The sequence below is a fragment of the Mesoplodon densirostris genome, chromosome 2 (assembly GCF_025265405.1).
Source record: "Mesoplodon densirostris isolate mMesDen1 chromosome 2, mMesDen1 primary haplotype, whole genome shotgun sequence".
Classification (NCBI taxonomy): Eukaryota; Metazoa; Chordata; class Mammalia; order Artiodactyla; family Ziphiidae; genus Mesoplodon; species Mesoplodon densirostris.
The window spans coordinates 2,404,003-2,416,141 of NC_082662.1; the positions used below are offsets into that span (position 1 = coordinate 2,404,003).

Consider the following 12,139-nt stretch of genomic DNA (forward strand, 5'->3'; position numbering starts at 1 on the left):
AGGTTCCCCAGATGCGCCGCCCTGGTCCCAGCCGCCTCTTTACGGGGACACCTGGTGTTTTCTTTTGGTAATGTCTCACTCTCGGGAGTAACCATCAGGGACATGGACTTGCCCACCCTGGCCACCTTCAACGCCCAGCAGGTTCCACCGGGCGTTCCCTGCACTCAACGTGATCCTCCAGTTGCCACTGGAAACCACAGAGCTGCAACTTAGTGGAGCCAGCTGGCGCCGGGGAGGCGGGTGGGTGGGATGATGGCCCACCACACTGTCCGTCATCAGTTAGAAAAAGGCCTGGAACACGTGGGAAGCTTTCTGCGGTTTAGCTCAGCAACCTGGGCGGCTGGGGAGGAACCTCTCCAGGTTCCATGCGGACCGCAAGCCAGCGGGGCTCAGGCATCCAGGAGTGAGGTTTACATTTCGCATTTTGGTGGGAACATGCCGACGCATCTGTCCTGCAGGTGGGCTGTGATTCAGGTTGATGCTTCTCCTGGGCGCCAGTGTAGGGGAAAGACAGAATCCCCCGAAATCTGATGCAGCTTGACCCCCACTAATCTGAGTGCCGTGATTAACAGTCATTCCTGCAGAATCTCAGGTTGTAAACTACTCTCCCTGGATGCTGCCAAAAGGCCTTAGAAGCAACATCGTCATGTTATTAAAGTAGTTTGTTGACCAATAAATCACAATGATTCAGAGCAGGGGAAGGTCACAGCTGCTGATGGGACAACGACCACATTGAAGCAGAGAGTGACTGTGGGGATAGGTGCTTCCAGGCGGCACTTTGGGTCCATCAAGGACAGTGGGAAACCTTATAGGGCACTTCAACTATATTTTGCCCCCAAATGATGTTATGTAAGACACTTCCGTGGTTCACAGGACATTTTAGGGGGAGGGAAGTCTAACGGCTGTTGTAACTAAACCATAAGTGTTTGCTAGCGCAGCAACAGTAGGACCGCTGCTCACTCGTGAAAACCCAGCACAGCCCTCCGGAACTGCAGGCAGCTCTCCTCCTGTGCCTGCCACCCGGGGACCAGGCTCCCTCTTGGATGCTCTCCTAGTCCCCGGCCTTGGTGTCCTCTGCCAGCAGCTGGTGATAGGAAGGGGCAGCAGACAAGCAGGCCCACATTCCTCTCCGGCGCCCACTGGCAAGAATGTGTCACCAGGCGCTCCCTGAGACAGGGGGAGTGGCAGCGTAGCTCCGGCAGGGCAGCTGCACCAGGTAACGCTGCACCACGGAGGAGAGCGTGGCTTCGCTGGATGGTTGGTCCCCACAGCACGCAGCGCGAGGAACGTGCCGAACACCTAGCACCTCAGAAATCCCCCGGCCTCAAGAGGGGGGCCGTGTCCCTTCCAGCTCACAGCCCTGCGCCCTCAGCTCTTAACGCTGGTCAACGGGTGCAAAGCTGAGCCAGCCTTGCACGTGTTAAGACAGGACAGGATCTGTTTTCTCCAGTTGGCTGTCCAGCATTTTAGAAAGGAATACAGCTCTAGGGACATAAGCCTTCTTTAAAAATATTTTCAAAATATATTTTATTTCTTTTCCATATGGATTTTGCTGCATGTCCAAGGTACACATGAGCTTCATATACAGAAATAAAGGAGAGTTCTTTAAGAACTGGGATTGAATCAGTCACAAGAATGATCCAATTTTGACTATGGAAAATGCACGTGCACATTATCAAAGCTAAGCTTAAGAGTTTCCTTTATAGAGATATCTCGTTTACGAGAGAAGTTAGCTGGAACCACCACCACGTGGGTACAGATGGGAGAAAATGCATCCCTGCGGAAACAGTAGCTTTGCACGCAAAGGTCTTTCAGGTCATGTGCGCCAGTCTCCCCGCGGGTACATGGCGTTCTGCGCAGCTGACCTTTGTGGGTCAGTTCTGAATTCTGATTAGAAGCGTGGACTCTTGGAGACAGGTTTGGTGTCAATGTCTAATGTGCTGAACTGGGAAGCGGTCAGCGGTACTGAACGTGCAGAGGGTCAGTGTGTGCGTCTCACCCTCTATGTTTCTGCACCGTCGGCGTCATCGTCATCGTCGTCTTTGGCTCTGAAATGCATTTTCCTGAATTCGCGTCTGCTCATCGAAGGGCAGGATGACGATGCTGGCGGGAGGTCCTTGGAAGGAAGAGAACACCTGCTTCAGGCACGGGTTGCCCAGCACGAGCACCCGTCTCCAGGCTCTGGTCCCCCCCCCCCAATCATGGGAGCGTGCTCCCCACCGGCGTGATGGAGGGAGAGAGGAAAGACTCTGGGTTAAAAGCAAAAGCAAGCCCGGCAAGTGCGGGGGAACTGCCGAGAGCCACAAACCACGGCCACGACTTCACACCCCGCAGCAGGGACCAGACTCACGTCGGCCAGCCCGCCCACACCTGCGCTCGCTATGGCAACCGTTCTCAGCTCCGTGCGGGGGATGCCCCGCATCAGCAACCGTTTTGTTCTCTCCTCCCGCGTTAGAGCTCTTACTGTGTTTGATCTGCATCGGGCGGCACTCACACGTGTGAACTGGGGCTGTGACCAGGCGTGCAGTCTGCTGGGGGCTGCCTGCCCAGGGGAGAGGCCACAGGCCTTACCTGCATGAGCTCGACGTTTCCGAAGAAGCGGCTCACTGGCATCGGCTGGTTGCTGTCGTCGTCGAGGAGGACGCTGTCGTCCATCTGCAGTGGAGGCGTGTGGCTCTGCCCCAGGTCCGCCGCCGCCCCGTCCCTCTCGGGGCGGCCGCCGTCCGACTCTCCTCCCGCAGGGGCCCCGCGTCTCGGTGGGGGCGGCCTGTCCTCAGTCTCTACCGGGCAGGCGTCACCCATGGCTCCGCAGTGCCCCCGGGGGAGTCCTGCGGTCCCCTGAGGAGCGGAGCTGCTGGCTTCCTTTCCCGGAAGCCTGGCCCTGTCCTCGGCCGATGCCAGAGGCTCGCGTTGACCCGGGGCCTCGGGGGTCGCTGTGGGCGCAGCAGTGCTGTCACTCCGGGGGACGGGTTTCTGGAATTCTGACTTCACAAGATGACCTTTGTCGTACTTGAACTTCTTGGTCGTTCGCCTGTCGGTGGCTTTGTGTGATGAGGAAGGCTGTCAGGAGAGAAAATGCAAGGCAAGACCAGACACGCTGAAGGTTACGAAGCAGATGGCAAATAATTAACAAGCCTCAACCCCAGGGGCGGGCAGTCCTGCTCACAGCAAACGACGTCACTGCTGGAGACACAACTTACAGGACAGGGTCCTTTCATCGTCTGCCGCCAAAGGGGCGGACTCCAGACTGACGCCGTCCCCCGAGGGGTGCCCTGACATGTAAAATGATGACCCCAGACCCAGCTTCCATTCGTTTCTGCTGGGCCGTGAGCTCTGGCGAGGCAGGACTCTGTTCCGCGGCAGGAGCAGGCGCTCAGCAGGGCCGTGAACTTGACTCAGCGCAGCTCTAACAAGCGGCACCCCAGGAGGGAAACCAGGCCAGTTGCTGCTGTGAAACCAAGTCTAGCCAGACCGCCGGGCTGCGGCTCAAGGGAGCAGCTCCGGAAACTGGGACCACCGGGCCACCATGGCTGCGTGCCCCTGGCTGCAGACACAGGGTCCCCTGCCTCCCCACCTGCCCTTCGGGGTGAGCAGCATGGCCTGTGCCAGTGTCGCTCAGGCTGCCCAGCAGAGGCCGCTGAGCTCTCGGTGGATGGGGAGCATGTGCACCAAGGGCAGGGCCTCCTCTGATGGTGACAGCGCCGTGACCTTGCCTCTGGTCTGTTCGCCACACTCAAGGCTTTCTAACGTGACATGTTTCGTGGAAAGGCGGACACTCAGTCCAGTCCTGTCTCCGAGCGGCTGAGGCTCACCTGACATGCCGTCCGGGCAGACGTGGCGACGCGGGCTTCCTGGGCTGAGGCCGATGTGGCCAAGTAGCTCCGGGCTCGGAGGCGCGCCGAGGACCGCACTCCACCTGCCAGCTGGGCCAGACCAGAGGCTGGTCAAACACCCCGAAGACGGCCCTCCCACCCCCATGTTTTTATCAACCATGGAAAGACAGACACCATGGCCTCTTTTTTTTTTCGGCTGTGCCATGTGGCTTGTGGGATCTTAGTTCCCAAACCAGGGGTTGAACCCAGGCCCTCACAGTGAACCGCCAGGGACTCCCGACGCCGTGGCCTGAATGTGCGCATCTGCACAAAGCTGGGTGGAAGGTGCTGGTCCCCCACTTCCGTGATTCGGGAAGCTTGCCTACTCTGTCCCTACCGCCCATGTGTTTAGAACCTCCGTTTGCGAGAGAACAGATGTTCAGTTGACTTCAGGTGTTTAGAATAAGCAGCCTGTATCCTTGCTCAGAAGGTTCTTGATAGAAGGTGAAAAAGCAAAAGCGCCCCCACCCCGCAAACCCTCTCTTTGAAATCACAGGGGAGCCAGGCCTAATCCCATCAGCTTAAAGGAGCTCTAGCTGCTGTGGGACAGGCTGCAACACTAACAAACCGCCCGCCGCCAACTCACTTGGAATGCAAAGGAAAGTCTTCTAGTGACAAGAAAGGAATTAATTAAAACAATGAAACTTACAATCATTTTATTTAGGAATAATTTTAGGTTTTCAGAAAAGCAGCAGAGATGGGAAGGGAGTTCCTGCCCGTGCCTCCCTCAGCTTCCGGGCAGCCAACAACCTGGTGCATCTGTCAAAACTAAGCTCAGCACTGATGCGACAATTCAGGAAACTGGGGCTGCATTTGCATTTCACCTGCCTCTCCACTGACTGCTCTCTCTGTTCCAGAATGGGGAGCACAGACACTTAGAAAATAACACATTAAAGTGCAAGGGAGAGCTCGAAAGTAAGAGAGGTGGGGCACAGTGAGGAGGGCGTAGCGGAGGGCAAGCTGGACAGCGCTGTCCCAGCGGCCGAGACCTGGGGGACGAGGACGGGGCCGGATGGGGGGCAGCATGCCCGAAAGTGGAGAAAAGAGATCAGGGAGCACACAGGCTAGTTTAGAAATCTTTACAGCAGCATCTCATCCAGAGGCCCCTGGAGGAGGGCGGGTCACTGAGGCACCGAGGCACGTGACACCTTGCGGAGGGCACTTAAAGGGAAGGGGAGGCAGCTTCCACAGCGAGAACAAGGCACCCCGAGCCAGGCAGGACCCGCTGACGTGGACGCCCCGGGGCTGGGCTTTGCTCAAAGAGCCCAGGCAGCAGTGCGGCCGGTCGTACCCAAGGACGTGAGCCTAAGAGGTTACAGAGTATCTCCTGTGGGGACGGCACCGCACCACCCAGTCTCCCTGGAGCTGCAGCGCCGCCATAGTCGGGAACAGACACTCTCAGCCCCAGAAAGCCGCTGACTATCCTCTCCTTCCTGTTACAGTCTGACTCCAAACGTTTCGATGCCGGGTCGTGCCAGGCTCCCGGGGGTGGGGGGGACTGGCGCTCGTGACGGCGGCCACCATCCTCGAGTGTCAACACACAGGCACTGTGCTCGTGCCGAGCGGCTTTAAAAGGAGCAGCACCCCACTGCGGATGGGGACGACTCGGGAGAGGACCCTGCCAAGGTCACACAAAGTGATGTCTGGCTTCAGAGCCCCTCCCCCTGCTCTGTCACCAGAACCACCCGCAGGAAAGCCTTGGCTGCTTGCGGAGGGACTGAGCAGAGAACCTGCCGTCCGGCTCTGGGGCTGTGTGCCGTGCAGGCCCTCTGCTAGCAGCAGGGCACTTCTAGATGCTTTGTACTCTAGTCCTTAAAATCTCGGGGTGTGGGCTTCCCTGGTGGCGCAGTGGTTGAGAGTCCGCCTGCCGATGCAGGGGACACGGGTTCGTGCCCCGATCCCGGAAGATCCCACATGCCGCGGAGCGGCTGGGCCCGCGAGCCATGGCCGCGGAGCCTGTGTGTCCGGAGCCTGTGCTCCGCAACGGGAGAGGCCACAGCAGTGAGAGGCCCGCATACAGCAAAAAAAAAAAAAAAAAAAAAAAAAAAAAAAATCTCGGGGTGCAACAGCTCCTCGGGGGGGCTTGTCACCCCTCAGCTTTCCGGGCCCCTCTGCGGAGGTAAAGGCGGTGAGGGTCTGGCTGAGGCCCAGGAGCTGTGGTTACAGGCACCTGAGCAGGCCACCTGCCATCCTCACTAGACTTGCAAGAGTCAACTCCAGTGGCGTTGTGGCTTTAGTTTAATCGTGGGTAAAACTACCTCTAAGGCCCTTGCTCCAAAATGTCAAGAATCAATTACATTTTTTTCTAACTTGGAGAACCGTTGCTCTTCAGTTAGGCAAACTGGTTGCTTCCACGTAAACAATCCCTAAATGAAAACGTCCCCATCAAAAGACTCAAAGGGCTGGAAGAGATCAACAGAACAGCAAGAGGTGCTCCACTAACCCTCCCCCAGTGCAACTGGTGAAGGGTATTAAAAACAACTGTTGAAAACCTTTGCAAATGGTCCTATAAGCAAAGAGCAAAAGGAAGAAACAGTTATTCTGGTGTCCCACCTCCAAGCGGCCAAGGTCAGCACACAGGACACCCTCCCCACCCCCGCTCCCAGGCAGAGGGCTTTCTTCCCAGGGGAGCAGGATGGCAGCATTGCTCATTCCGCCCTCACCCCACCTGCTGTGAGGCTAAGTCTCCAGCAAGCACGGCTGAGAGGAGGGGCTCCCTTCTGCCGAGGCCCCCCTCATGGAACAGAGGTTCCTGCCTGGGCAGGGCACTAAGGAGACGGGGGCCCCATCCCCCTCGCCCCTCCTAGTGAGGCAGGGGTCCCAAGGCCAGGAGAGGCAGGTCCAGGGGATCTCAGGCTGCTGACCCCCTTCCCTCCCCTGAGCACTCAGCTCTGAGAGCAGGGGTGTCACACAGAGAAGCCTGTCCCTGTCCCCAGCTGGGGAGCCCTGGCTCAGATTCTGCCTGGAGAAGAGGCAGGCATCGAAACAAAGGGCTCTTAATCTCTTCCAACTTCATTTACAACAGAGTGTGGAGAAGTTCATGCCTAAGGGGTCCTCAAGAACAGTGGAAGCTGTGATGAAAGGCAGATGGGAGAAAAGTCAAGATAAACAGTAGGCGTATAGTCTTCAGGAGATGGCCAGGGAAAAACACAGCAGGAGGATCCCTCCTGGGGTCAGAACAAACATCAAACACTGATCTTAGAAACTATTCCTTCAAAGAAGCCAGAATGTGATTGGATTCCTTTGTAGAAAATTTATGCTCCAGGTCATCGCTGAAAACGACTGAGCGATCAGCTGGCAACTAGCGGAGTTTACGAGCTGGGTGTGGGGACTTCCCTGGTGGCACAGTGGTTAAGAATCTACCTGCCAATGCAGGGGACATGGGTTCGAGTCCGGGAATATCCCACGTGCCGCGGAGCAACTAAGCCCGTGTGCCACAGGTACTGAGCCTGCGCTCTAGAGCCCGCAAGCCACAACTACTGAGCCCGCGAGCCACAACTACTGAAGCCCATGTACCTAGAGCCCGTGCTCCGCAACAAGAGAAGCCACCGCAATGAGAAGCCGGCGCACCGCAAAGAAGAGTAGCCCCTGCTCGCCGCAACTAGAGAAAGCCGGCGCACAGCAACGAAGACCCAACGCAGCCAAAAAAAAAAAAAAAAAAAGAAAGAGCTGGGTGTGGTCAGAGAAAGAGGATGACAGCCCCCCTGAAACCAGTGAGACCCAGGTGACTGTGGGCACACCCAACACTGCCCCTGAGGAGCATCATCACAGCTTCAGCTGTGGGAAGGGAAACAGACTCTACTAGAATCCACCCCATCACTAAACAAATAAAAAGAACATTAACAGTAAAAAGCCTCAGGGTGGGGGTGGGAGACCAGTACCCAGAGCTGCTACAATATATTATCTAACATATTCAGTTTTCAACAAAAAATTATGAAACATGCAAACAAACAGGAAAGCAGACCCATACACTAGAGTAAAAGCAGGCAACAGAAACTGCCTGTGAGAGTGATCAGATGTTGGATTTATCAGAAAAGGACTTCAAAGTAGCCATTATAAACGTGTTCAAGAACTAACAGAGACCATGATCAAAGAAAGATTTGATGACATCACATCAAGTAGAGATTATCAATAAAAAGATAGAAATGATAAAAAAGAACCAAATGGGAATTCAGGAGTTGAAAATTACAATAGCTGAAGTAAAAAATTCACTGGCAGGGGTGGGGGTGTGCTCAAGAGTAGATATGAGCTGGCAGAAGAAAGAATAAGTGAACTTGAAGATAGATTGCTACATTACACAAGCTGAAGAACAGAGAGAAATAAGAACAGAGAAGAATGAAGAGCGCCCCAGAGACATGGTGGAGACTATGAAGTGCGGCAACATACGTGTAATGGGAGTACCAGCAGAGAGGCACGCGAACCCCGGGCTGGGCAGCGTCAGGGCACCAGGAGTCCAGACCAGCTCCGGAGAGGGAGCCCCCCCCCATCCCAGGACCTGATCTGGGAGCCCCCTTCCCAGGGGCGTGGCCTCGGAGCTCCCCTAGCCCGGGGTCGTGGTATGGGGGGGTGCTCTTCCAAGGGCGTGACCTGGGAGCTCCCTTCCGGGGGTCGAGAGCCAGGCAGAGATCCCCCACCTCCGCCCGAGGCGTCCCGTGGCTCCCCCTCAGCTCCCAGAAAATTGGCGGCGGCACCCCCCACCGCGCCCGGCGCAGCTCCCGCCCGGCCTCCGGCCCCTCACCTTCCGGCTCCTCATGAGTGTGAGCGGCGCGCTGCCGCCCCCAACCCCGCCGCCAAGCCCCAGCGCCGGGCCTAACGCTCTCCAGCAGAGAAGCGACCCGGCCGCCCTCGGCTCGCGCCGCGGGGTCTGACGTCACCAGAATGCTGGCCAATCACAGCCAGGCGTCTCCAGGCATGTGACCCAACAAAGTCGGCGTTTTACGTAGCTGGCGCGTCGGACGGCAGTGTTGTGAGGAAAATCTCCCTTGCGGGCTCTCTGCCCGCCATGTTTGAGCGGGGCGGAGGCCATATTTATGAGGGTCGCCCCCCTTGGTGTCTCTGCGACCGCCATGTTTAAGGCGGGGTGGGGGGGGGGGGGTTGGTGGCCATATTTAAGAGGGGCTCCTCCCTTGAAGGCTCTGCGGCCGCCATGTTTAGGCGGGGCGGCGGCCATGTTTATGAGGGGCCCCTCCCTTGACGGCTCTGCGGCCGCCACGTTTAAGCGGGGCGGCGGCCATGTTCGTGAGGGGCCTCCGTTGCAGTCCCCGGCCACGCGCGTGGAGGCTGGCTGGGAGGGCTTGCGCGGTGGTCTCTTCCACCCCTGTCCGGCAGGCGATTTTCCCGGGCACCGGCCTTGGCTTCTGTGCCCCGGGAGCGATGCTGGAGTCCCTGGAGGTGGTCGCGCGAGGCCGTTCCCCGCCCTGGCCGCACTGCCCACCGATGCAGTGCTGGGTGGGCCGGGCCCGGGGCTGCACGGCGAAACCGGCCCGCGTGGGAAGGGACGGCGGCGTCTCCCGCTGCGAGCCCCGGGGGCGGCCGCCCTCGGGTGAATCCCCCGCGCTGGCCCGCACCTCGTCTCAGGCACGGGACGCGTCGGCGCCACGGGACCGAGGTCCACGGACGAGGCTAAAGCCCTCCCGGTGCTCGGGGCTCCGGGGCCGGGGCCGCAGGACCCCTTCGGGCCGGGGGACACCAGCCTCCGTGCCCGCGGTGGCCCTCCTCCCGGAACCACCCACTTTCTCATCAGGGACGACGAGCTCTTCACAAATAAACGACAGTGCTGTTTCCTTTTGTTATTACTTTTTTTTTTTTAAACAGATGAGAACATTTAAATCAGGCAGTTTTGTCAATTACGTTTTAAAATTAGTATAAAGGTTGAAATGTGTACCGCTCGAGGGTCCCTCCGCGCGTGGTTCCCTGGCAGAGGCGTGATTCACCGTCTCTTCCAAAGGCTTCATGGTCTCTGCTCTGACGGAATGACTCCCTCGAAGCCTGCAAATACAGCCTGGAAATACAGTCGATGCCTCTTTTCAGTGCATAAAAAATGTGGGTCCTTCAGGATCCCGCCAGAGCGCTATGCAGACTCTCCTCTCTAGACATGCGTCCTTAGGTAATTAGGGCTGCACGCGGGGTTTTGCTTTTGGCAGTGCGTGAAGACATGTGCAGTCCTAGGGTACACACGGACACGTGCACACACGCACTGCACACAATTGCACACACACGTGCACGTGCATACATGTGCATGCACAGGCAAACACCAGCGCAAGCTCACCTACCTGGCTATCCTGTCCATCTTCCTTCCCAGTCCCATGCTTTTCACCGGGTTGTTCCCCATGGTACACACCTAAGGGAAAAGACAAATGTGGGCTGGCCGGAAATCCTTTTGAAGGGGAAACTAACATAATCACTTTCAGCTGTTAAGAAAAAAGCAAAGTGATATGGGTGTTAAATACCTAACCTGTCCCATTTTCATTGAAGTCGGTTTCATAATGAGCTGGGTTTAGTGATTTTATTTTGGACTCCTGAAGAGCTCTGAGTTCTCAGTTCTCATTTACGAGGGGCTGATCGCCACAAGCCAGTTTTGGGCTCCATGGTGGTTTACGGTTAATATCAACTGAGATACACACTGCACTGCTTGAGCGCGTCCTACTGTGGCCGGATCATCTCAGTGTCATCCCGAGTTTAATGTCCCAAAGGAGCGCTTGATCTCTTGTCACAGATACGCTCTGTTTCCCCCTCACCGCTCCCCCGCCTCCAGTTTACATAAGGGGTATTTCCAGCCTCCCAGCTGCTCAGGCTGGGCCCCCAGGGCCATCCTTGACAGCCAGGGCACGCTCACTGCCCGTGTCCCATCAGCGACCATCCCTGGTCCGCCTTCCCCTCTTGCCAGTGCTGCCCTTGGCAGTCAGGGTGATCGTTGATCAGTGCTGACCCACCCCACTGCTAACGCTCTTCAGCGCTTCCTCACCGCTTCTAGGATGGAGAGCAACAGTCCTAATACGACCTGCACAGCCCGGCACAGTGCCTGGCACAGCGGCTACTCAATGAATGATGGTCGAATGAATGCTCAGAAAGCCCTGTGAGGTTGCCCACCGCTGCCCCTCGTCCGGACTCATCTGGCCCTGCCACCCCCTCCCCTCCCCCTCTGCTGTGCTCCCCGCTCCCCTCTCAGCCCCTACCCTGCATGCACTATTCCCTCCACCTGGAAAACCTGCCCCCCACTCCCCCACCCATTTTGCCTGGCAAGTTCATTCTACAAATCTCAATGCAGCTTCAATTTCATGTCCCGGTTGAGGGGTGGGTGCATTACCAGATGTTCCCCCCAAACCCCCAAATTCAGCCTGTCAATTGTTCTTTAGCATCCTGTACTCTTCCCCCAGGGCGTGGAGCCAGCTGGCTCTCCTATCCCCTCTCTCCTGGAGCACCGCAAGCCATCCCTTCACTCGCTCACTCCATGTGTCTGCTGAGCTGTCACGGCCGTGCTGAGCTGGGCCTGGGGTCCCAGTGGTGGTGAGCTCATGCCAGTCCTGCCTTTTTAGTGCTCTAGCCCCACAGGGGGATGGGCGTTGCTGGAATAATCACATGAGGATCAATCAATCTGCATTGGTGGTAAGAGCCACAGGGGAGAAGCCATAGCACCCGGGGTGTCAGACCCACTCAGGGGAACCAGATAAGGCTCCTTGGACAGTGGAAGTGGATCAGAAGTCACCTCTTCTCTCCAGAACCCAAGCCCCTTTCAGGCTCCCCAGGAGGAAGCAGGCAGGAGCCCCTGCCTGGGCAGAAGTTCGCCCCTCCTGATGCAGCAGGAGGTCCTGCCCTGGTGGAGCAGCCGTGCTTGGATTCTCCGCTCTGCACACCTCCCAAGCCGCCGTGTTGGGACGCGATCCACCCTGGAGGGCACACAGAGGACATGGAACCAAAATCACGCCTCTGCACATCCCTCTGGGTTCCTCGGCGCCCTTTGTCTCTCTTTTTCTTCCTGAACGGCTGTACTCCCTACCCTTCCGGGGTTAGGGGCCCAGAGAGGGGCGTCCCCATGATGGCAGGACGTTGGTTCTCGTTGGCGGTTGGTCCCCCACGTGGATTGAAAGCTCCCTGAAGGCGGGGACTGTGTTCTGCTCAGAACCCCGTCCCAGAACCCAGCCAAGTGTCTGGGACAAGCAGGCGGGGGCTCGGGAAGCACTGATTGAAAGAAGGTTGGTGATGATGACACACAGGAAGAAACTGAAGATGGAAGATTCTGAGGAAACTTTGTATTCCTCAGAATGCAA

The 12,139-nt window shown here is 57.4% G+C and overlaps 1 protein-coding gene across 2 annotated transcripts; it reads right to left on the bottom strand.

The window, feature by feature from the left end:
• Positions 1–1,510: 1,510 nt before the first annotated feature.
• Positions 1,511–8,735, bottom strand: C2H1orf174 (chromosome 2 C1orf174 homolog). 2 transcript variants are annotated; one of them, XM_060088866.1, is made up of 4 exons: positions 8,611–8,735; positions 3,813–3,923; positions 2,572–3,060; positions 1,511–2,116 (listed from the first exon to the last, which is right to left on the bottom strand). In XM_060088866.1, the coding sequence occupies exons 1-4, from the start codon at positions 8,623–8,625 to the stop codon at positions 2,003–2,005; spliced, it is 729 nt and encodes a 242-aa protein (XP_059944849.1). In that variant the 5' UTR covers positions 8,626–8,735; the 3' UTR covers positions 1,511–2,002. The 2 variants fall into 2 exon arrangements, with proteins under 2 accessions (XP_059944849.1, XP_059944848.1); XM_060088865.1 differs by lacking the exon at positions 3,813–3,923 and having other exon boundaries at positions 8,611–8,722.
• Between the last annotated feature and the right edge of the window lie 3,404 nt (positions 8,736–12,139).

Bases quoted from the DNA above. Each gene is read 5' to 3' on its own strand.
- C2H1orf174 (XM_060088866.1), bottom strand. The intron at 3,061-3,812 runs GTGAGCCTCAGC...CTCTCCTGACAG, and splicing joins CTGCCCGGACGGCATGTCAG to CCTTCCTCATCACACAAAGC. The intron at 2,117-2,571 runs GTAAGGCCTGTG...CTTCCTTCCAAG, and splicing joins GAAACGTCGAGCTCATGCAG to GACCTCCCGCCAGCATCGTC.